Raw genomic sequence first — 25495 nt, 5'->3', positions numbered from 1 at the left:
ATGGCGACGTGGTTTGATGGGCACTCCCTACACTCCAGCAGTTTTTCATTTAACCACCATCTGTCACGTAGCGGAGGGTATCCTGTGTACGGTTGCCTGTTCACTAGGTGTAAGCTCTGACGCTGGTTGATATGTTACAGAGGCATCGCAGCATTCGACACCTTCATATTGCAGTAAACGTGCCGTTGCAAAAGACGCAAAGCTACTCTGACAAGTCAGGACACCTTGCGATATTTTTTTTTTTCAAAGCGACGGAAAACACCATTGATAGAAATAAGGGATAAATGAAACGAATAATAACTTTATAACAGAAGATTTCTTTGAAGGAAAAGATAAACTTACTTTCATCTATACACATATTTTCCAGTTTAGTCGGAAAATCAATTTTTGATTCTTACAACACATTGTTCTTTATACTATATTAAACCAAAAAACGTAACGAATACAGTGAGCCAATTGAGATAAGACAACAAAAAGTTAGATCACTAAAACTCACATACTCTTGTTATATTTATTTTCCACAATGTTCCACACTGCACTGCAATTATTTTCCGTCGTTAAACGGAGGATTTCCGTCATTACAAAGGGAACGCCAGGTAAAAATTCGGAAAGTATGTCGTATTTTAACAATACGGCGAAAGCTTCCATTAATAAACGGAAGCGCTCCTCGTTTTAATTTTGACTTACATTTCACTGTAATAATACAGTGGCTACAGTGTTTTGCACGAAACAGACAGAATTCCGTATTTTTGTTAGACGAACATTTGTATTTTTGCGAGGAAAACTGTACACGCTGTCTGAATGAGCGCTTGTACTCACAAAGCTTCATCTGACAATATTTTATTGAACATGCAAACGGTACGTGTTATGAAGATACGGACAAAATATTAGAGCTATAGCCTTCGACCAAAAGCTACGATAACATTCGTATAAATATATATATACGCATCCTCTATGCCAGTTGCACTTTGCCGTTCAAACTGGCCTTGTAACTCTGATCGTATGCGCAAATGTATGCGTGTGTTTGAAATATTCTCAAATTAAGCGCTTTGTAGTTATTAATACAGCATATATGTTTGAATGAACGAGGAGCCGTGGGCTTACGTGTCAGTGCAAACAAACTTGCGGCACTCAGATGCTGGTGCACTGGTAATAACATTCGTTTTCTATGTCGAAAATTGTGAGCATCTATTAGTCAGTAACGAAACGCAGGGAGTTATATATCAAATGTACCTGCGTTACATTTGATGTTAACAATGGATTCGAAGGGAACTGGTGGCCTATAGATCCATGTGCAATGGCTGGATGAAATTTTCGAATGCGGGAAGCAATTAACCTAAGAGTGAAAGGGCTTCGCTGAACTTCAACATAGTTGGTTTAACTCATTCCCATGGTAATTCCAAAATATCTCGTCTCTGTCAATACCTGTCCATTCATTCACACACACCGATTACGCAGAATCTTCACTGTTCATGTGTTGTCAATTGTTGCGGTAATATGGGATCGAAACATTTCGCGCTTCATCTTGAAACAAGACGGGTGAGCGCGCACGTTCTTGTACGGCAGAATAAAGATGGCGAACAAGCATCGACATGTGCGAAAGCTACGGGAAACTGACTGAAGATTAAGGACCTCGTAATGCGCTAGTGCTATGTGTACTGTCAAAAAGAAAAAAAAAAGAAAAAGGAAAGAAAGAACGCCTAGTGCAGAGTTGGCGTAATGATCCAAGCTTGATTTCTTTTTGACCCAGCGTTCAACACCATCTGTTCCATGTGCTTTATCCACGGGCAAATTATATGAGATAACTCATTATTTACCAGTTCATTACATGCACCAACCAGCCCAAATTAGCACTATACTAGAGCTTATTGGCGCACCGTAGTGCACTGCTTTGCACTGCATTGCAACCCTGGGGTGTGCTATCTCCGGTAGCGAACCGTCTACTGGACCTCTCTGCCTTTCCTCTTCTTGCGTTCTTTATCTCTTTGTATAAAATACACTACCTTGTGGGAGAAAAAACGTTCTCCTCTTCCAGAATTCAATTATATTTCAAGCAATTATTTTGCTGTTCCAGCAACTAGAGCACAAATGCGAAAATGAAACCGATTCTGTTTTGTTCTACGCGCTCACAGAGTGCGGCACCAGGGGGGCAGCGCGCGCTGCGCTTCCAATCGAAGGAGCGGTAGACAAAGCTGCGCGTGCGTAGCAAGCCGGAATTTATTGTTTCATGTTGCAAAAATAGTTACTTTACCGTAAATATGTCGCGATTTGCATTCAAGAGTGGAGCAAGGCCCCAAGTAAGAGAGTGACGCATCGGGAGCGAAGAACCGAAGCGATCGATGCTTACTCTGCTTAAGTCTCGGGATATTCGAATTGGCACTTCTGGCACAATTTGTCGCTGTGTGGTGTACGCTTGTGTGCTCGTCATGCGCCGTCATAGCGCGGGGATATTTGCGCTGAATGTCTTTCACTTCGTCTGCAAAACTGCACGCATCGAAGAAGTTAACCTGTCTTGGGTACAATTTATGCGCTTGAACACGCGATAGCCTGCTTTCAACGGATGCTCAACAGTCTACGCGCGCTCGTAACTTGCTCAGGAGGCAAGTCCATTTTAGTTTTATTTGGTTTGCATAACGCAGCTGTTAAAATGATGTGTAGTAAGCCGGCGTCGCGAACAGAAATATTCTTTCAAACGGCCACTAAGCAGCGTCTCAGGGCAAACATAACGCATGAATGAGGAAATTGACCCCTTTTCTTTTCAGATCGATTTCAATGGTATTTCGATCGCGATCGCAGTTTTCCGTGTGACACTTCTAACCTCTTGTTCACTGGCGTTAAAAGCGTAGAATAAAACTGCATTCAGTGGCGCACTTGTATTGACGCTTGTACCGGCTTGAGAGTATACTGTATCCAATACGCAAGAACTTCTGTTAGAATACGGAACTAAACGTTCGATATAATAGCAGTGGCCCACTATGTCTGGTCGTTATTTTCTTACTTGCATGCACGTTTTTATTGTATTCACCAAAAAAAAGGTCTTCGCTCTGGCGCTCTGCTGTTTGTTTTCTTGTTTCAACTGCTTGGGGTGCAGCAATACGTCTTGGTTCGAATGATCTCTGGACAGTCAAGGCATTCGTGTCAGTAGTCCAGCTGTAGATGTTGTATCAGTTGCAAAAAATTTGGACATATAAGAGAAGTGGATGCAAACGTCATCGACTGTATTTTACGAATAATTCAGTTGTATTACTAAATCGGAGGGTAGATATATAAGGAAATCAGATTGTATTGATACTCAGCAGGAACAAGGTAACCTATCATTACTAATCAATCATTTTCTTTTACTGAAAGACTACCTTCTCTTGTCCTGCTGGAGCTGAGATGGGGTCTGGTGTCTGCAATGGGTCCATCTCTCAATTTATTGCAGTATTGTTGCTCTCAAAGTGAGAGGATCTTTTTCTTCTCAACATTTTGCTACCTGAATCATGACCATCTACTTAGCTGTGTAGGTATATAACTGTTAGTGATATTGTCGCGCTGGTGGGCAAGCACCCTTCATTATTGGAACACACATGACAGAGTGCAGGTGTGTCAGTATGTGAAGGTGTTATTATATAAGGCAAATTGGGTTCTCTGAGTTAATATGTTCATATATTGATGCCTTCCGATTGTGGTCCAGCAGGAAAAAATGCTAAACAGGGAGAAGTAATTTTAATTTGCGCATGCTAAGTTGTGCAGTCAAATCAATTAAGCTGTTACACATGAAATAGGACATTTGTAGACGTTCTAGAACGCTGCACTCCTGATACCACTATAATTTATCTGTAAAGCATGCAGAAAGGTTGAGCATTGTAGAAGGCTGGCATAAACAGAGGTCTATATGCTATGGAGTACAAATGAGGTGTTCCTGCTAGGGTGACCATATAAAATTTATCATTTCTACTTTTGTTTGATGCAGACATAGATGGAAAAAGGTATTTCTTTTGGACAATGGTGAAATGCGTGGCTAATACTTGTATACATAGACATTACATCGCTATTGTTTAACCAAGTGGTGCCGTGCATGCTAAAATTTACAGGGCTGTGATTTATAATGTCAACTTTTGCTGTAACATTAAAGTCATGCCTTAATGTTGCAACATATTGTGAGATATCACTTTATGCACACCATATAGTGTGATATTTGCACTATATGTATTTGGCTTTCTCTGTAAAACCCTTCACACTGGTGTGTCATGAAAATCGTGTGATATACGTCATGCCGCTTACCAATTTGCATGAATATAATGCAACATTTCTTTTCAATAGTTTCAGACCTCATAATGCACTTCACGTTATATCCTTGTTCGCGACAAGACTGTAAAGCAGTTTTCTCTCTATATATCTACAAGAGCTTCAAACTGCGGCTAGATAAACCACTGTGGAGCAATATTGGAATCGCTACTGCATTTGGGGCCGTGTTCAAACAGACGAGAAAACACGGCTTTGTCTTGCTTTATTGTGCCGTGGGTACTTCTGAACTATTGCCTGTCCAATACCCTTGTTGGCATGGAAGCGCAACACCTCTATGAGTTGCGTGCTGTTTCATTGTGGCATCAAATCCCATTATAATGGTGTTATACACGTTCTTTTTAGGAGAGACCCATAGTCCTACCCTTGTGTTATTTTTGCAATCACAATATTTATGTGCAAAGGACCAGTACCCCAGGTTCCATTTTGCATAAAATCAAATCCAAACTGCCGAACAGCACCAAGCAGGAGCCTCAGTGTAGTCTCAAGTAGACAAATTGCATTGGTCAGGCAGAGGTGCACAGCGTACCACTTTATTACATGCTGAACCATGAAGCTAAGTGAAATCTGAACATGTATGTAGCTTCAACCATGTGCTATTGCCCATTGCTCATGTCCTCAGAAAATGTGTAAGCTTATCATGGAATTTCTTTTTCTAACTCATTTTTCTTATTGCAGCGGGATTACTGCATGTGTAGAGGAAATGACTTACATAGGCAATCAAAAGCCAATAATGTGTAAACTTCGAACATTGTGCAGTTTGATGGCTCAGATTAAGTAGAAATGGCATCTTAGCAACTTTACAATCAACTTTTACTAGACACAGGGCTAGAGCATACACTACCCATACTGTGTGATCATACAGTCTCACGTAAATTTAAATTGTAGTGTAGCTTTCCAGTGTATGTTTCTATTATTGAATTCTGTGAGAGGGCTGGTAACATGCTTCACACGCCTAGCAACACTCGTCAAAATGTGCCAATAGTATTTTTTAAGGATTTGATAGAATGTGTAGGCAGTTCGCTTAGAAAAAAGCCATTGAATCAACGCAGAGTGATTTGACTTTCTCTCCACGCGTTGCAGATTCGATTAATGCGGTGTGAGCTGTTGCCAAGGTTCCGACCAGAAATTAAAGCCAGCATAAAAGGGTCCACACCACTGTTCTCTACTACAGGGGGTGCACAGCACATCGAGCGCCCTCGACTGAAGGCAACCTTGTCCCGAAAGTTGGCACTTCACGACTTTGCAGCCGCACTTCGTCTGCACGGGTGTGTGGCATTTCTTCCCCTAAAATACCTGCCTGCCTAAACTACCCGAGCAGGCCAGAGCAGTGTCTCGGAAAGATGTCCAGAATTTTTTCATTGCAGCGCCCACAGCGTCGTTACATAAGTGGCGCGCACTGGCAACACTGGTAAATTAGAAAACACTTTATGCAAGAAAACACTATCGTATGTGGGCTTAGATTGTCGTAAAAGTGCTCACCAGACATGCAGAGACATATCCTAAGTGAAAAACCACGAGGAAAAATTTCACGGCAGCAATACTATCTGATCAGGCGGACTAGTTAGTGCACCATGTGCCCTGCTTCCAGGACAAGCTGCTGCATGACATTACATTTCCACTGGCTTCGCATGGATCCATCGCAGCGAGCGGCATCCAGAAAAACATATTAGATATCAGTGGTGCACAATGTTTAGTGCTCCTTCCTCGACGCCAACTGAATACATGGTCAACTGTTCCCGAAACAGAAAAACAGAGGACAAGGGCTCCGAACGCGTTGCATTTTAAAGTCGCCGGTACTTGGTAAAGCAAGTACTGTTGCATAGTATATTTCCACGAGGCAAGCTAGCAGTCAAGAAGTCGGCTGGTTGCTTGCAAATGGTCAACGTATTGTTAGCATGTTGAAGTTCTCTTTTTATTCTCGTCGCTTATTTATGCAGTGGAGAAAGCTTTCAGAACTCGAGAAGCATTGGATACATGAAACATTTCACGAACCCACCTTCAATAACATGTGTTTGCATCACATAACTTCATGGCTGCATGAGTGAGACCACTGGTTAACACGTAAGAGTGTTCCATGATGTTCGTCATGTATTATCCACTTTAAATGCAGGTAAACCCTATCTCGATCCTCAAGCTGATGTTGCCTATAGAGAAATTGTGTCTGCGAGCTTGCTTCCTGAGAGCCAGCTTTTGAGAATACACAATGAGCTCCACACATTAAACGCCAGAACAGGTTGTCTGGAATTTCAGACTGGGAATCTACAAAGCCCAATTCATTTAGTGGTTTTAATAAGATGCTGAAAGTTGTTGATTGTTGCGTCCATATGGTCCCCAAGCACTGCGGCAACAACTTCATCACTTGGATTACGTAGCAAGCGTGTACTGCACATAAACTGGTGACTTGTTGCTGCATTTTCAAAAAGTCGTTTTTGTTCAGTTGAGATTTTCAAATTTTGCATTGTTTATTAGGTGTTCTGTGCTGTTTTCTTTCTTTTTTTACAGATTCTTAGTTAAACATCTGAAGGGTGAACACAACTTGACCTTTTTGCAAGGTTTTCTAGATTGCACGCCCTTGCTACAAAACAATTTAGCTTCAAAACTGCTTGCACCTTACTGAAAGGATCACATAGAGCAGCCATGGCCAGCAAACTGACGCACTCTATGGTTATGAAAATTATAATACTGTTTTTTTTTATTTACAGGGTGTCACAACTATCATGTACCAAGGTTTTAAAATATGAAAATGCCAGTTAGCTACACAGAACCAAGGTAATGTTCTTTGACGTTGCTTGGAGATACGCGCATTATTATTTTTTTTGCATTCTGTCTAACTACATAATTAGCCTTAATGAAGAAACATCTCAAATATAATAATTAGATTAAAAGTGTCAATGAGAAAATTGCAGAGCAACAAGAAAACCTCCCGATACAGCTTTCTGTTGTTCATTGTGGGCTACATAAAAGTGTTTTTGCAACAAAGAAGCTCGCGAATAGACGTAAATTAAGTGCTTGAGCGGCCAGTCAAGCGGTAATTTTGCGTCGCGAAGCTACGAATATAACATAAATGGATTCTTTAAAGAAGACTTCCCTCAGTCAATTATCCTTTTTTATGCAGCCTGTGGAGACAAGGCTTCTTAGATAGGGCAATGGCCCTCAACAAAAATACCGCGGCCATAGCAGTTTCCTGCAGAAGCCAACACCACAAGCAGTTGTTCCTCCAGTGACCGTGAAAAGGTCCGCTAAGGTACTAGTCTCATTCGACGCCACCACCTTTCTCCTGCAGTTTTTCTACGAACTTAGCTAATCAGGTGTGCCGAAGATGCCAAAGGGAAATAGATTCAACAGTTCCAAACATAGAACTTGCTCAAGCTCAATTTGCTTTAGTGTGAAGTTCTTCCCTTATCATTGATAAGAAAAACGGAAAATAAGTAGATGGTATGGTCATCATATGAACGCCTCTTTCCCGCAGAGAATCGGGAGTGAAAAAATCAGCTTATGAAGGCATGAATATCGGCCTGGATGATTTGGCGTAGATAAGATAATGATTATGAGCATTTCTGGTGAAGGTAGCAGTGGTAGTAGACTAAATTGTCAAAGAGTTTAGATATATATTAGAAGAGAGATCTCATTCGACGGCCAGAATTTTTAATGATCCCAATAATTAATGTGTTTGATAGTGTATGCTTGCCGAGCGACAGCGAAAGAGGGCTGCGTCATTGGCATATGATAAGATTATTACCTTAATTCCCATTAGCTTAAAATATCGTACGTTTACATCATTCGTAAGTTTTATAGAAAGTGGTTCCATATATAACGCAAATAATAAGGCTGGACGTGGACACCCTTGTCGCACACCATTCCTAACTGAAAGCTTTCAGTAACATGCCCGGTAAGAACCACACCGCTAAAGCAATTTCTATAACACATCTTAATCACTTCCAAAATATTAGACCTTATATTACTCATTCAAATATCATAAAAATAATTTCATGGTTCACACGGTCGAAAGTTTCTGTCACATCTAATTGAGGCATCGCAACGCGATCGTCCAACACGCCACAACAATCCAATATGATACTGGCTATATGGACATTGGTGTTTATAGTACGACCCTTTACTACGCAAGTTTGATGTGGTCCGATCAGCGTTTTATCACAGTTTTAAGTCTTTTAGCGAGTACCTTCATGAAGACTTTATAATCGACATTGGAGAGAGTGGTGGGTCTATATTATTTGACAGATAACAATTTTATACGGTCTTCGGCCTTCGCCATTAGTATTGCGTCGTCATCATCATCAGCCTGGTTACGCCCACTGCAGGGCAAAGGCGTCTCCAATACTTCTCCAAATACCCCGGTCCTATGCTAATTGTGGCTATGTTGTCCATGCAAAATACTTAATCTCATCTGCCCACCTAACTTTCTGCCGCCCCTGCTACGCTTCCCTTCCCTTGGAATCCAGCCCATAACCCTCAATGAACATAGGTTATCTTCTCTCCTGATTACATGTCCTGCCTATGCCCATTTCTTTTTCTTGATTTCAAATCAGATGTCATTAACTTGCGTTTGTTCTCTCGCCCAATCTTCTCTTTTCTTACCTCTTAACGTTACACCCATCATTCTTCTTTCCATGGCTCATTGCGTCGACCTCAATTTAAGCAGAACCCTCTTCGTAAGCCTCCAGGTTTCTGCCCCGTACGTGAGTACTGGTAAGACACAGCTGTTATGCACTTTTCTGTTGAGGGATAATGGCAACCTGCAGTTCATGATCTGAGAATGCGTGCCAAACGCACCCCAGCCCATTCTTATTCTTCTGATTATTGCAGTCTCATGATCCGGCTCCGCGGTCACTACCTGCCCTAAGATGTATTCCCTTACCACTTCCAGTGCCTCGCTACCTATCGTAAACTGCTGTTCTCTTCCGAGACTGTTAAACATTATTTAGTTTACTGCAGATTCATTTTTAGACCCGCCCTTCTGCTTTGCTTCTCCAAGTCAGTGAGCATGCTTTTCAATTGGTCTGCTCAGTTATTAAGAAAGACAATATGATCAGCGAATCGAAAGTTACTAAGGTATTATCCATTAATTCTTATCCCCAATCCATCCCAATCCACGTCTCTCAATACCTCCTGTAAACACGCTGTGAATAGCATTATTATTATTATTTCGTAAATTAATATTATTTCGTTATTATTTCGTAAATTTTGTCTCTATAGTAATTCACCATTTTCGAGATTGCCACCTTCTAATATTGTGTTCAACAATAAGGCGCTCTGATCTCTTTAAGGTGATCTTTTCGCTCTGTCTTGAGCTTTACAAACACAATTAAAATGGCCAAGTAGATAGATAGTCCTGTCACGGGTATTATAAGAATGAAGGTACTCGTAAAAAAATATTTGCGCTCACACACTTTGTTGGGCACGCACACACCGATAACACGCCAGTGCCTCTTACGGTATAAAAAATTGCACACTATGAACCGGCCTGCACTACACACAGTTTCAGCCTCTTATGCTTTAGGAATGGAATTCCTGAGAAACAGTGCACAACCCGCTGACCGAACAGCATGAGAACCGCATACATGGTACCAAGTTTTGAACGGAATCACCACGTGGTCGGTCTGATTCTGACTTTCACCTTTCGTCGCCTGGATGGCAATCATATTGAGATGTGCTCCAACATTATGCGGCTCAGTTGGTACTGACGCCGCCTAGCAGAAAGGCCTCTCACGTGTATTGTTGTCGCACGTAGTTGTGCGTCAACATCCATGGTCATCTATGTAAAAAGAGGGCCAGATGCGCCGCAGGGTCCTCACCGCTGGTTCTCATTCATCGTCAGCGTGGTGGTGGTTTCGCGTTGGCTCATAGACCACCGGTCTCTTAGCCATGAGGGTAAAGCAGCGCGGCCAGTGCGTGCACCACTTTAGGTGCCCATCACTTGAGTCCCATACGTTTGATCGATACATGTTGCATCTTATGCTCTTTCGATCCAAGCCTACGGAGGGTGCTGCTGTTGCTGCTGAGGGATGGTCAATGGCGGCGGTAGTGGTGGCGCCGCCGCTGCCGCTGCTGCTGCCCCTGTGGATGTGGCGGCAGTGGCTGCTGCTGCTGCGGGGGGCGACGGGAGGCGCGGCTGTGGTTGCTGCGGTCGGGAGGACAGTGGCGGCGGTGTTTGCTACTGCTGCTGTTGTTGTGTTTGCACGTCGGCAGTGCGACGCTCACTTGAGACGTTTGGCTTTGGCTTGCACAAATTGCGGCGCCCGCTGGGCACCTTTGCTAGCTTCTCTCCCGTCGTCTTCGTTGTTGTCGCCTCAGTTTTGTCGCCTCAGTTGTCGGCCTTGCGTCTCCTCCCGTGTCCTCTTAGTGCTGCTAGACGACTTGTCGGTCTCCAGGCTTTCCTCCTCTTTAAGCGGTGCCACTTCATTTTTTTTTTCTCAGGCTTCTCAATGTCTTCAACGTCGGTGTCAGATGCCGAAGCTCGCGTTTCAGGAAGAGCGCCTTTCGTGCCTTAGTTGCCGGCTGGCGCAATGCATGCTGGGCGCAGCGGACGGGGCGCCAGTGTGGGCGCTGGTTCATCCCGTCGTCCGCTAGGAACCTCCTCGGCCTCCACTTCGTCCATGAGGTGCTCGGATACGTCCTCGCTCTCCACAGGCCCTGCGACGCTTGCACATGTCCTCGAGTATCCACTCTCGTCGTGTCCAAAGCGCCGACACACAGCGCAACTTAGAACACGGCGTTCTCCCCGGATGACACCTGCTCTGTGGCAACGTAGACATATCGGTGCCCTCCCCGGCACGACAACAAGGGTGACGTCTCCGGCAATCCGTAGTTCATGTGGGAGGTCGTCCACCGTCATGTCCGGTTTAAGCTTGAGGCTCACCGTACGTGTTGCAAACCCTTGTCCATAAGCCTTGTACTCGCCACCGCTTGTATTCACCTGGCACTAGGGGGCCAACGCAACTGCTATGACGTCGTGATGGACGCTGTGCAGCAGCGAATGAATGTTCACTCGCGTATCCTCGTGACAGGGGTTGAGTACCATGAAACGGCGATTCTTGACTGCTATATCGCCAACAGCGAGCATCTTCTTGCCGCCCGCATTCTTCACTGTAACTGCCCAGGCGTGATACACTTGGTAAGCCCCCTAGGCAACCACCACGGGGAGCATAGCCAAACAAGGACGAACATTGTCCCGAAGCACAGGGACAATGAATGTGGCAAATTTGTTCTCCAGAACTGCACAAGATGGAGGAAGGTTCATGAAATGAAAAAAATGTCACCTACCCTTGTGCAACATGAAGCCAAAAAGAAAACACACACAGGTAAACAAGGCTTCATATTTAAAGAAAGATTCGTCGCTCTACCATATGAATTAACAAGGAGGGCGACCGAATCGACGACTCGAAGCACGGAAACAAGCAATAAAAAATTTGGAGGACACTTGAGCTTCGCCTCTACGAGTGAAGCGTGATAGCGTTCAAGGGCCCCTTATTGCTTTTCATGCTTTTACGGCACCTGCAGCTTATGTAACCGTAACGTTTACCGGGAAACGCTCGCTGCGAACGCTATGCACGAAGGCGACCTTTCTGGTAGAAACGCGGCCTCTTGTGTGGGTAGATGTCGTGTTATTGTTTTGCACTTTCAATATTTCAGCCTGAGAAGAGCTAACATAAAATATATGCCCTGTCGGTGTTTTTTTTTTTTTTTGCATTACATTAGTTTGTGGGCTGCCATTCTCAAAATTCCCAGGAGTAACTTCGTAAATAATAAAAGGCAAGGTATGGGCAACATTGGTGGTAGGGAAGTGGTTGGGTATGCGTGGTTCAGAATTTCGTTCGGAATTATTTTTGTGTAAGCGACGTCCAACGCCGACGCCGGATTTTCTGTGACACGGGCTCTTTAACGCTGTCGTGTTAATATGGCAAATAAGTTCTGCAGAATCTCGCAAGGTGGAGGAACCTTCATGATCGGAAAAATTGACACCTGCCCGTACGTACCACGCACCCACAAAAGAAATCCACACATGTTTCTCAGAAACAAAGCTTCGTAGTTCGGCGGAATGCTCACGATATTTAAATAATTCCCCGGCGATTACGAAACACCTTATTGCAAAATTTCACCGCACCTCTCTAGGTGTTTTCATTGCGCGATACATTGGCTGGCACGGACAACCTACCTCGTACGACACGTTGCTAGCGGAGCGAAGGATGGCTCGACTGCGTCTCCAATCTGGAGATCGCGAGAAGCAGCACGTAGGTCACCTACGGGCGCGATTCACAGCTGGGACCGCAGACGGACCTCTCAGACGACGCGTGCAACAGTGGCTTCATGGCGCAGCCATCGTCGTTGCACGAGCCGCACCACGCTTTCGCCATACCCCATTCCACTTTCCGCCTCCACGCTTCCGCTGCACCTGCCTCGTCTGCTTTCCTCCTCGCGTCTTTTATCCCCCGCTGCGCTCTGCGTTCCCTCTCTTATCCATTGCTGTGCTCGTTCGCTCGATTGCTCCAACTCCGACGCTCGCGCTAGGAATGGGTGCCCTTTGAAGGCCGCCACACATTCAGCGTTTTCACCGGCGTTTTCCGGCGTTGCGTCTCTCAGTGTCCTCGCATGAACGCGTGCCGAGACAGCCACACGAGCGGCACACGGACCAGCACCGATTGGTCTGCGCTCATCGAGCCGCTTCCGGCGGTGGCGCGAGGCCTGGCGTCTCTTGCGCGCGCCGCCCTCAGCGTCGACGTTGAGCGACGCCGGGAGAACGCTACAATGTGGGGCGTCCTTTACAGTCCGACGTAGCGTTGACCCGCGTGCCCGAATGCCCGACGACGCCACGCCAGCGAATCCTACGCGAATCGTCGGCGTCTCGTCGCTAGTGGCGGCGCGTTCCCCTGCACATTGAAGAGAGCGCGCATTTTCTTATCTTCAAGCTCCTACACAAAATGAGCTTGCGTCTGGGCGGCGCCGGGCGAACCTGGCATGACCAACCTCAGCTAACGCTGGCTGACGCGCACCACGAGCACGCTGCGTCTACGTAACGTTGGCTGCATCATAGTCTAGACCATTTTGTCGTCCCAGACAACGAAAGGCACTGGCAAAACGAGCTTTGAATGCCACTAATTTACATAAAAATTAAGTACCGACCTCAAAGAGGCAATTAAGTGATGCCGAGTCATGTTTCTGTGAGGAGAGTGGTTTTGGTCCCAAGGAATGCGCTTGAGGAGACGATTAGTTTCATTAAGTTCATAAACAGTGTATGACGTTTATCACACTATTAACAGGTCAGTCGGTAATAAGGATTCACCTGAAAAGCGATTATGACCCTGTCCTTACCTTCGTTCCTAAGGAAGATGTCGAAAATGTTTTTCTTTACATCTTACTGTACATATGTAAATTTCATCGTTTTGCGCTAATGTTTACCTTTTTATGTTTATGCATCGATATCTTTTTAGCGATTGTATCTAGTGATAAACTGTACCATATGACCCCCTGACGTTATGCCTCTTCGTAGGCCTGTGAGGTCTTTCAAAATAAAAAATAAAACAAAATAAATCACGCTCTATGTAATAGTTCCATCATTGCAGTACGTTTTCTGCGCCGCGCGTGCTCCAAGAATAAAAATTTACAGCGCAAACGCCTAAGACAAACCACAAAAGGAAGATGCGACACACACTGGCGCTGTGCACACAGCGCCTGTGTCTGTCGTATCTTCCTTTTGTGGTTCGTCTTAGGTGTTGGCGCTGTAAGTTTAAGTTCAGAATTATGTACCAACTAGGCCCAAATGAAGGTTTACTGAAACTCCAAGAATATATTCTAGTCGATCAACCTCAGCCTAGTCACGCATAAACGTTTCTACAAAATAACTGTTGTAAACAATTCTGGCGTTTGCGCGTGTGTACGGGAGGTTTATGTATTGTGTGATCAGCCAGTCCGGCGTGATAGCCTACTACATTGATTTTTCTTGCCATCGCCTTCCTAGCCTCGAAGAGTTGCTTTGTTTGTTTTCGATCACTTACAATTTGTTAGATGGGGGTTAAATTGAAATCCGCTCATGTACTCATAGATAACTGAGCTGAGGTCATCCTCGGCCCCATTGTGAAGAACTAGCACGTTGAGATGCGGAGTCCATTAGAGTCTCAAGCGGCCACGACAACCTTGAACACAGCCAAGTGGGGCAGGGGCGTCCTAAGCTTTCCTTCCTCCGTGTATGCGCAGGTTGCCCGTGGCAGTGAAGATGATACACCGACAGCATAATAGGTGTCATTTTAGAAAGCCATCACGGTGAATAACTGCGCGCGTGAACTCACGTGCACGTTATCCGTATTCAGGTTAACGTTGAAGAAGTAAAAGATATTGTGAAGTCCCTCTCTACTACGTGCCTTATAATTAGACAGCGGTTTTAGCAGTGAACATCCAAATTTTTTTTTTTTTCACAACCAAGACCACGCGTTGTCATTCGAACCGTTCCCCGTTGTTGCGCATGTACAGAGATAATTGTCTTGCAGTGTCACGGATTCTATTGTCGCTTGGAAATCTAGAAAGAATGCAGCGCGATAAATACGTTCGCAAGAATGATTGAAGCCGCATGCATGAAGGTCAGACAACTTCATGCACTAGCCCTCGTTCTCATGATACCGAAACAATCGCGGACGTCAGACTTTCGTCTAATGATTTTTGCAGTTACATAGCATAAACGTAAGAGCTAAAACCCTGGAACTCCATAAGGGCACTTCGAAGTGACTGTAAACGTTGTCTTATGTCATTCAGTCCAGTAGGTCTACGTATGCGCAACTCTGTAAGGAATATGCAGCTTCTAGCCCTCCAACATATTATTGGTAATTTCGTAGTGACATCTACAAAATCCCGAACATCACAGCGGAGCGATATCGTATTCAATGCGAATAAAGCGTTTCCACCCCCACGCTTTCAAACATGAATTCTAAGTAAGCGGTACGTTTTCGAGTTTATAGCTCATAGCCGCTATTAAATACTCGACTTGTAAGGGTAGTTTTAATTTAGACGAATAAATCTGGGGCAATAAAGCGGAGCCATATTGATCAGCGCAAACTGAACGAAACATTTTTGAATGAAAAAGTGTTCTTCCAAAAAATTCGCGCCGTAAAATGTTTACTTTTGAGTTTCTTCCTTTTTGGTAAACGTTTCCAGTGCGCCTCGCTGGGGTTGTGACATGCCCTTTATTTATTTATTTTTTCGCTGACAGTGAATCCAACCCTCCCGACCTGGAAGCCCGCACAGCAGCTGATGAGCAGCAAGGGGGTGCAAGGCCGGCCGGTTGGACTAACATGGCCGTTTACCTGGTCGCGGCTTGCTGTTGCTGTTGCTGCTTATTCGTTGTTGTTGCCATGATCTCTTTCGCTCACGGCATTGAATTAGGTAAACGCCTCATGGAATTGCTGACACCAGAAAAGTACGAGTTCGAAGCGTGGGCGACGGTGTCCGATGTCCACGAGTGCTCGTCTGTCGTCAGGTGGGTCGTCAGAGCTCGATTGTCTGTGAAGGACAAGGAAGCTGAGAAAACTTTGTGCAGGTTTCGATGGGGGTGAGGAGGAAGCCTCCGTTGGGAAGATCATATGTATTACACGGGAGCGCACAGATAAGTTTATCTGGTACACCAATGCGCCTGCTTTCATGAGTTTTGTTGGATTTAAATGGAAAATACGAAAATCCTTACGAATAGATGTAGTGGATTTTCAATATAAATAGCAGAAATAGCAGAAACATATAGCATTATAGGTCAGCCAAAGAGTATGTTTTAATGAAACTTCTTTGATGTAAGGGAAAGCGAATACTTCAAATGCCAGGAAGCAACATTTTCTTTTAGTCTAGATATTTTCCAATTTCCTACGCTTGACTAGATTGAAGAAGACAAAAAGAGAGACAGTAGAAAGTGGAAGGTAGAATGTTAACCGGAGACGGAAATCAGGTTTGTTACCCTACGCTGCGGAGAGAAGGGCAGGCAGGTAAAGAGAGAGGAAACTGGGAAAAAAAGAAAGAAGGGATCACAGAGACACAATGATAGCCAGTCACTATCACATAATAAAGAAACACGAAGTTCCCAAAGCCATATTCTGCGCCGAAAGCAGGTACCAAACTGCGGTAAAGCGCCTCCTCTAGGTCATGTCAACCAGCAGCATTTTTGTATTTATTTGCACCTTAAGTAAAGCTGTTAGAACATTTAGGAGGGTACAGCGGAAACACTGATATAGGATCGCGGTACAATTCAATGGAGCACGTAAAATTAAATTTTATTTCCTTTTTAAGTTACTGTGCGCAGATTTCGGAGCATTCTTACATAATTTTGATAGTTGTAAACTTAATGCTTGATTCTTTTTTGAAATATTGCATTGAAGAGAATGCTCTTATAACGTTGTCGGCGTAAATTGAAAATCCGCTACATCTATTCGTAAGATTTTCGTATTTTCCATTTAAATCCAACAAAACTCATGAAAGCAGGTGCATTGGTCTACCAGATAAACTTATCTGTGCGCTCCCGTGTAATACATATGATCTTCCCAACGGAGGCTTCCTCCTCACGCCCATCGAAACCTGCCCAACGTTTTCTCAGCTTCCTTGTCCTTCACAGACAATCGAGCTCTGATGACCCACCTGACGACAGACGAGCACTCGTGGACATCGGACACCGTCGCCCACGCTTCGAACTCGTACTTTTATGGTGTCAGCAATTCCATGAGGCGTTTACTTAGTTCAATGCCGTGAGCGAAAGAGATCGTGGCAACAACAACGAATAAGCAGCAACAGCAACAGCAAGCCCCGACCAGGTAAACGGCCATGTTAGTCCCACCGGCCGGGTTTGCACCCCCTTGCTGCTCATCTGCTGCTGTGCGGGCTTCCGGGTCGGGAGGGTTGGATTGACTGTCACTGAAAATAAATAAATAAATAAAGGGCACGTCACAACCACAGCGAGGCGCACTGGAAAGGTTTACCAAAAAGGAAGAAACGCAAAAGTAAACATTTTACGGCGCAAATTTTTTGGAAGAAGAACATTCTTTCATTCAAAAATGTTTCGTTCAGTTTGCGCTGACCAATATGCTTCCACTTTATTGCCCCAGATTTATTCGTCTAAATTAAAACGACAAATAAATTCAAGAAAATGAAAGTTGTTCGTTGTCCTACTATCTACCATTACCTTTCGGGGGCAGCTTGAGCGTCTGTCCTGTCCCCTCCATTTCTTCCCGCCCGTATCTCCCCTCAACGGCACCACGTGATGCTCCAACTGGCCTAATAGTCTACGCTTCTTAATCAGCCACGTAAGTGTGGGCAAGCAAATCTCCTATTTGCGAGCCAGTAGGTCGTAATTTCTATAAAAAACGCAGCAGTCGCCCCGACCAAGCACGGCATTCCAAGCATGATTTTATACATATAGTGGTAGAGCTGGAATGTGGATGTCACGTAGCGGCGGACATATATTGTACGGATGTTTTGTCCCTACGTATAAGTTGCGCCGCTTATTGATTTGTTACAGGGGCATCGCCGCATTCGACACCTTCACACTGCATGAAAGGTCTCGTTCCAAAGGAAGCAAAGGTAGTCTCCGAAGTGAGAAAACTTCGCAAAGTTTTTTTTTTTTTTTGGGCAATGTGGCGGGAAACACTATTAATACAAATCAGCAAAAGATGACCCAAATATTGATTTTATAGCGATAGATTTCTTTGAACTGAACGTTATTCTAAAAACTTTCCAGTTTAGGCAGAAAGATAATTCTTAATTCGTGTGACAGACTTATCTTTAAAGTATAATAAAGAGACAAATGTATTACGTGAAAAAAAATTTATGGGGTTTTACGTGCCAAAACCACTTTCTGATTATGAGACACGCCGTAGTGGAGGAGACCGGAAATTTCGGCTACCTGGGGTTCTTTAACGTGCACCTAAATCTAAGTACCCGGGTGTTTTCGCATTTCATCATCATCATTTCGCCACCATCTAAATGCGGCCGCCGTTTTCGGGATTCGATCCCGCGACCTCGTGCTTAGCAGCCTAACACCATAGCCACTGAGCAACCGCGGCGGGTGATGCATTAGGTGAGTGAAGTAAGATACGACAACCAATAATGCAGATCACTCTTACTTATTTCTTTTTTCACAGAATGATTTACAGTGCAACGATAAATGTTTTCAGTATGTCGCTCTGGAAACTTGTGATGCTAATGGTACGAATTATCCCATTTTTGTCCGAGCTATTCACACCCTTTTGCAGAAAGGTACTCTGCAATTCCTGAGAAATGTCCACGTGGCGCTTGAGATCTCCTACAATTGCTTCATGCTTGGTCTACCACTAGTATGTCAAAGCACATGAATGGAAGAAAAGTTCACGCCCACACGTGTAAAACTGCAAAGGAAGCCCAAGCATGTTTCTCAGAAACAAAGCTCCGCAGTTGAAGAAAAATTTGTCCTGGTTGGGGATTCGAACCCCACACTGTGGCCTTTCCGGGAGGGTCGCCATACCATCTGTACTAACCAGGAGGCTAGCAGATCACAGTGTGACGCAGAATTCTACTTTTCTTTATTTCCTTAAACACCCCACACAGAGCTATTATATAAGACAGGGGAGAATTAATGGACAACTCGAAGCCCAAAGACAGTGAATGTGGCAAATCAGTCCTGTGGTATCCCGCCAGATGGAGGAAGGTTAGTGAAAGGAAAGGTTCACATGTACCCACATGTGGCAAGAAGCTACAAAGGAAGCCCGCACAGGTTTCTCAGAAACAAAGCTTTGGAGTTGAAGAAAAATTCCTTCTTGTCGGGGATTAAAACCCGGGACCGACGCCTTGCCGCGGTGGTCACCATACCATCTGAACTAACCAGGAGGTTAGCAGGTCGCAATGCGAAGCAGAATTAATCCATAACTCGAAGCACAAAGACAATGAATATGGCAAATCAGTTCTGCAGGATCCCGCGTGGTGCAGGAAGGTACATGAAAAAAAAATTGACATCTACCCGTATGCAACACGAAGCCACAAAGAAAACCCACACAGCTTTCTCAGAAACAAAGCTTCGTAGTTGAAGCAAAATTTGTCCCGGTCCGGGATTCGAACTCGCCGCCAACGCCTTTCCCTTTCCTAGGCGGTTGATCCACCATGTGAGCTTCGCCACATGTGTGGATGTCAGTTTTTCCTTTCATGAACCTTCCTCCATTTTGCGGAATATCGCAGAGCTGGTTTTACATCATACCATACAATGGCTTTAGTCTTTTGCTCGAAATACACCCGGAAATGATAGCGTAAACTATTCACACCGGATAGAAAGTACTGCGTGTGCCGAACTGCAGAAGTTCTGTAAAGAGACCGTGATGGTTAGCTCTCCAGTTCACAGTATCATGATCTAGACCATTTTATGGCCAAGCACAACTAAAGACTCTTGTAACATTAGGTTTAAGCACCACTAATTTACATAAATACAAAATTCGCACCACCAAATCGTGTCTGTATCAGAAGAGTGGTTTTCACGACAAGGAATGCACGTGAGAAGACGTTTAGATTTACAAAGTTCACGGAGACGCAGCCTTCATCATCTGAGGCGGCGCATTTTAATAAACAGTAGATGGGATTTATCCCATTATTAGCGGGCCAGTCTGTAATAATGACTCACTCGAAAAGCGATTGTGACCCTGAGCTTAGCTTTCGGCCTGATGAAGATGCATAAGATAAAGCAGGCCGTACACGATAGTTCCATCATTATAGTGCGTTTTCTGCGTCGCATGTGCTTCAGGAATATATCCCCAACGGGCTACCTAGGCCAAGTCAGGTATAAACATTTCTAAAGAATGATTGCTGTAAGGAACTCCGGGGTTAGTGTCTACTGGAGCTCTGTCTTGTGGATCAGCCAGCCCGGGCATGATAGCCCACTGCATAAATTTTTCTTCCCGTCGTCTTTCCAGCGTCAAACAGTCGCGTCCATTGTTTCCGAACATTTGCAATACTATAACCTGACCACTAGATGGCGCCACACGCGCACATGCTTCCCCTTGCTGCCACTTCCTGGCCCTCTAAACAGTCTCCGCAGCGCACCGTCCCCGCGCTCGCGTGTTCCCGTTCTTAAAGGACCATCGCGCACTCATAGATATTTAGATTAACGTTGGAGCAACACCAGGTGGTAAAACATATTTCGGAGTTTCCAACACCGCGTGCCTCATAATCAGATGGCCGGTTCTAGCACGTAAAACCCCACAAATCTGCTTCAGCAATGGCGCGTCGCGTTCTATATGGAACTATTCCCAATTATCACGCATGTACAGACAGAAGAATTATCCTGCCATGTCTCGAATACTATCAGCCCTTGGAAATTTCCAAAGAAATGAGCGCAATAAATAACTTAGGAAGAATTACTCAAGCCGAATGCACGAACATCAATAACTACTTGTGCTAACCTTCCTTCTCGGGGCACCGAATTAACCGCGATTATCAGGCTTTTTTATAGCGCTTTTTGCAGTTACGCAGCATAAACATAGGCGCTAAGACCGAACAACTCTATCAGGGCACATTGAAGTACCTGTCAAATTGTCCTTCTGCCATTCTGTCCAGTGGGTTACGTCGGCGTAACTATCAGAAATTATTCACGTACAAGCGCACCAGCACATTATTCGAAATTTTGCAGCAACAGAACAGAGAAGCGATATCACATTCAACACGAATAAGGCATTTCCGCCGCCACGCATTCAATCGTGCATTCTGAGTAAGCGATAGATCCTTGTGTTCATAGCTGAGTAGCCACTAGCAAAGACTCGACTCGTAAGGCAGCCTTTCACTCGCTATGTTGGAATCTTACCCTAAATGCGAGCTGAAACCCTTATGCGGTCGCCACACGGACCCTTCTGACGGCATTCGAGCCTGATGGGGCGGAAATTTCGCCACTCCCCATGAACGCGTCCCGTAGTTTGCGCAAATGACGTCAGTAGCAACCGAGAAGTTCAACGCCGATTGTGTTCGAGCGCGATCGGAAGTGCACCCTGTGGCACCCGTTACGAGTTCGTATGCCCAGGATAATGCTTGCCCCAGATAGGTTCACTTACTTGCCACTCGTGTCCGCTGCCATTTGTGATCGTGGTTGTAGGTGGTTCCTGAGGATCTGCGATGCGGGTCCCGGTAGCGAGCCCTTTTTGTTCTATTCCACGCCAGCACCCGACACGCGCAAGGCGCACGCTCTTGCTTGTCTTGTCTTGTCTTGTGTCCCAGGCAGTGGCGCATACCCACTATGGGGGATAGGCCAAGAAGCAGGCTCTTGCTCCTCGCGCCAAGGCGCTTACCCACTGCGGCTGGTTGTTGGTGCTTAGCTGGCGCATAGCTAAGCACCAATAGCTCTCTAAGCGTATAATACTGTGCGTTGGATCTAATTACTCGAAAATATCGCGCCTGTTTGTCGAGGGCGCACTTAAATTGGTCAAAGTGACGTCTCTGTAGTCATCGTAACTATTTTGCTAATTCGCGCACACATTCACACGCTCGCGTTGTCTCCTCTCCACACCCCGAGATTTCTGTTAGATGCCTGTCAATACCACTGAAGTCTGCAGACAATTCTATTGAGAAATGCGTCACCCAGTCCGGAATTAAACATCTCTTTGAGCATAGCAGCCTATATGCTCTTACCTTTAGGTGGCTATCTCGAGAGAGTCTCCAAGCGTATGGAAAATTATGTTGTAAACAAAATGTAGGGAAACCGTCAAGAATGGTAGATCAGTTGGTAAATACCCATATTGAACTTCTACAAAATAATTTGAGCCCACGAAATATATAAAATATAAAATCTATAAATAAATGCTGGTCAGTGCGGTCCGTCATCGTTATTTGAAAGCTGCTGCAACCTGGACTATGACTCTGATGCTGCAGGCTGATTTTGTTAACATCGGGTAATTATCGCATTGCAGCTAGACCTAAGAATAATTGCAAATTGCTCGTACAACCTGTGGATGCCCCGCCTGAGATTTATAGACTCGTGCAGACAAAACCTAAACGGGCATCTAGCACCAAGGTATATCTATTTATACTCGCATATTTTCGCGCTGAGAAAACTCAAGCTTGTCAGGTGAACCGACCTGCACGTTATGACATTCTGCAAAACAGTCGTCATGGCAGAGATGACGACATCAGTAGAGGCACCTCAATGAATGTAGCCGTACGGGTTTATGGGTTTTTCACCCTCCGCGGAAGGTCTATGTGCACGGCTTTCTTTTCCGAGTTAGATATCGCAACACGCCGCCGCATTTTTTACAGCAAAACGGTTTATGGCTGGGGTTCCGTGCATTTTTCGTGTCCGTCAACAAATCTGTCACCAAAAACTATCATTATCAGCAATGGCTCGTGCCACTGATCGCGCTTTCTTGGTCGTCTTCTACAAGAGCTGGTTCGTTGGCGCCTTCGCTGGCTCGTTGGTGTCGTTGTTTTCTTCCACAGCTGGCTCCGTTGCCCCTCCTCACGCTGGCGTTGCCAGGCTGCCCATCCTTCTGCGAAGCCACTGAGGGCACTGGCCCACTGCCAGTCGCTCTCCATTTCTTTCCCTCAATACATCGCGAAATGAAAACACGAGTGTATACAACGAATGTGTAGCACGAAGAAACGCGGATGTGTAAAAATGAATGTATGCGCGTACCTTTCGCGACGATGACCACCGAGCAAGACAATAATTGTGTTCGTACCTTTGTTCGAATGAAATTCTGTGTCACCTGTTTGTCGTGTGCTGCACAGCTTCGCGAATATTCTGCGAATACATCCGTATTCGCAGAATGTAATGACTCATGATTTTTTAGTTGATTACAGTACATGACGTCAAAATCTGGATTTCTGTCACCGAATGGTCCCGTTCAGATTTATGAGCTCGGATTCAGTATGTGGGGAAATCGTTACAAAAGGCTAGAAATGGCTAAAGACCACGTTTGGCAGATAGCGTTATTCTGCACCGTCACTTGTGTGTATTCGAAGCGGCGGCTATAAAACAAAAAAATCAAAATGCGTATTCATCAAATTAAAGAAATAATAATAACAATTGAAACACTAGTTTGTGGCAGTTAAATAAATTTAAGAATTCCTAACGGTCTCCTTGCAATCCATATTTACTTGGATCGAATTATCAGGATGGTACTGCGATCAAGATGAGCTCGATGAACTTTACATCAAGAACAGTACCGTTATACTTAGTTAATTAACAAACCGCGGTTACATGCACTGAAGCATTAAAGTAACCGTATCTCCCATATATTTCGTTGCACACGTTGGGAATGAATACCACAAAACTGGCCTAATCCTGAAAATTTATTTCAATTGGTTACGCCTAACAATCTCACCTGCTACAATCCATAACTTCTTATATGTGCTGCAACCTAATTGTGTAAACGCTAATTGCTCCACTTTTAAATTATTAAAATTAATTTTGACTTCGCGTGCAAGTAATGCTCGTCTCTGAGTATATTTGCGCAAGAAATAGAATCAAGGTAAAGGCGACATTCTAAAGCACTTTTCGTTTCCAAGAAAACGCGGTATAACAGCTACCGCCGTCAGAGCAGCTTTTGCAAGCGCATTCTCCTCAAACTATATACACATGAGCATTCGCACTCATCTCCTAAAGTTTGACTGACGCCGTGTGCCAATCATCATCGGCAAGTTTTACGATCAATTCGAGTAGCCATTACATAAAGATACGGTCGTGCGTACTAAATCAAAGGTGGTTTTATATCATCGCCATCGTCACCGTGAGCCTAATAGTAAGTCCAGCAAAGGATGAAGGCCTCTGGCAGTGATCTTCAATTATACCTGCCTCGCGCCAGCTCACGCTACCTTAAGCCTGCAAATTTCTTAATTTCATTGTTCATTCTAGTTTTCTACCGTCCTCTGTTGCGCTTCAATTCCCTTGGCACCTATTCTCTAGTAGAGCATTGGTTTTATGTGCTGCGCATCCCTTTCCCGAATTCATTTCGCACTCCTAATCTAAACAAGAATATTGGCAACGTTCATTTTCTATTCATTACATATCGCTTTGTCCCGATCTCCTAACTTTACCGCTGTCATTTTTCCTTACAACGCTCATTCTGTGGTCCTTAGCTCTTTTTCCGCTCTGTTTGTTTACCTCCAATTTTTTCCCCAATGTGTTACTACCGATACGATTGATCGACATAGAGATATTGCAATGCTACAATATTTCTTCGCTTTTCTTTTCTGGGACAGTGGTGAGCTGCTCGTCATGACTTCATGATGCCTGCAATGTTCGCCTGAACACATTTTTTTTTTTTTTAAGGCGAAAGCCTTAGATGGCTCATGGGTCGAAAAATCCGACGACCGTTAGGTGTTATGGCGCCCAGATTCAAGCGCATGGGCCTGTAAGTCATCAGTTTCTTTATTACTGACAGAGCTCGATTATCTCTGTTCGTATTGAACGGACGTCCTTCTAAATGATCAGTGTGGCCACAAAAGTGTCTCCGTGGCGTCTTCCCAGCCTTGTTTGCTGGGAAGACTGAAACGCGCGCACGTGTATTATGACTTTTTGAGAAGTATAAGTAAACCTGCCAGAACCGGAAATAGATTGTTGTCGGAAGTTAGCGCTCTGTGTTTGTCAAATTTACCGTTCCGCGTCCCTCTCATTCTACCTGCGCTTCAAGATAGATGGCACAATGAGCAAGTGCATGTAGCAACCCTCGTCGAGTGAAGGGCTAAATTTTTTTTAAAAAATCATTCAGTGAACTTGCGTATGCGTCTTAATTGGTTTTATAGACTTGCCACGACCATTCTAAGGTGTCATTAACCACGCAGAATCAGTGGCGATGTCTAGGCGACCGACATAGAGAACAACTAAAGCGAAAACAATAGGAAGTAACAACACTTTCGAATGAGAATGTCAAATTTCTTTAATGAGTGATTTCATCCTTCAGCCTTCATCCTTCATCCTTTTTAGCGTGTTCTAAAGTGACTATCAATTTTATTCTTCTGTCAATGTCATTCTCGTTATTTGCTTGCCTTGTGAGTGATTCATCTACATTAGCATACTCTTCCACCGAATCTAGCCCCTGACCGCCATTCACTCATTCTCCATTTCTAGCTCGGCTATTTAACATCACTTTAGTCTTCTGCGTAGTATCCTTCGAACGTGACTTCACATTTTTTTTTTATTTCGTCATTCATCATTAGTACAGAAGGAGGTCCCGGAGTTACAAGAACTGTCAGGGGGACCTCCTATGAGTAATTTAACATT

General features: G+C 44.5%; 1 protein-coding gene across 2 annotated transcripts in view; it reads right to left on the bottom strand.

Moving 5' to 3' along the window:
* The window catches only part of LOC126534776 (scoloptoxin SSD14-like), a 175288-nt gene extending 153851 nt beyond the window's left edge, over window positions 1-21437 (bottom strand). Inside the window, exon 1 of one of the 2 annotated variants that reach the window (XM_055072696.2) lies at window positions 21333-21437. In XM_055072696.2, coding sequence (XP_054928671.1) covers window positions 21333-21355 — 23 coding nt within the window. In that variant the 5' untranslated portion in view covers window positions 21356-21437. Of the gene's footprint in view, window positions 1-12463; window positions 12776-21332 lie in introns of those variants that run through there. The other variant, XM_072289264.1, reaches the window with a different exon arrangement.
* Between the last annotated feature and the right edge of the window lie 4058 nt (window positions 21438-25495).

Source organism: Dermacentor andersoni, chromosome 7, assembly GCF_023375885.2.
Source record: "Dermacentor andersoni chromosome 7, qqDerAnde1_hic_scaffold, whole genome shotgun sequence".
In the NCBI taxonomy this organism is placed as follows: domain Eukaryota; kingdom Metazoa; phylum Arthropoda; class Arachnida; order Ixodida; family Ixodidae; genus Dermacentor; species Dermacentor andersoni.
This window is presented reverse-complemented; position numbering and strand designations above follow the sequence as displayed.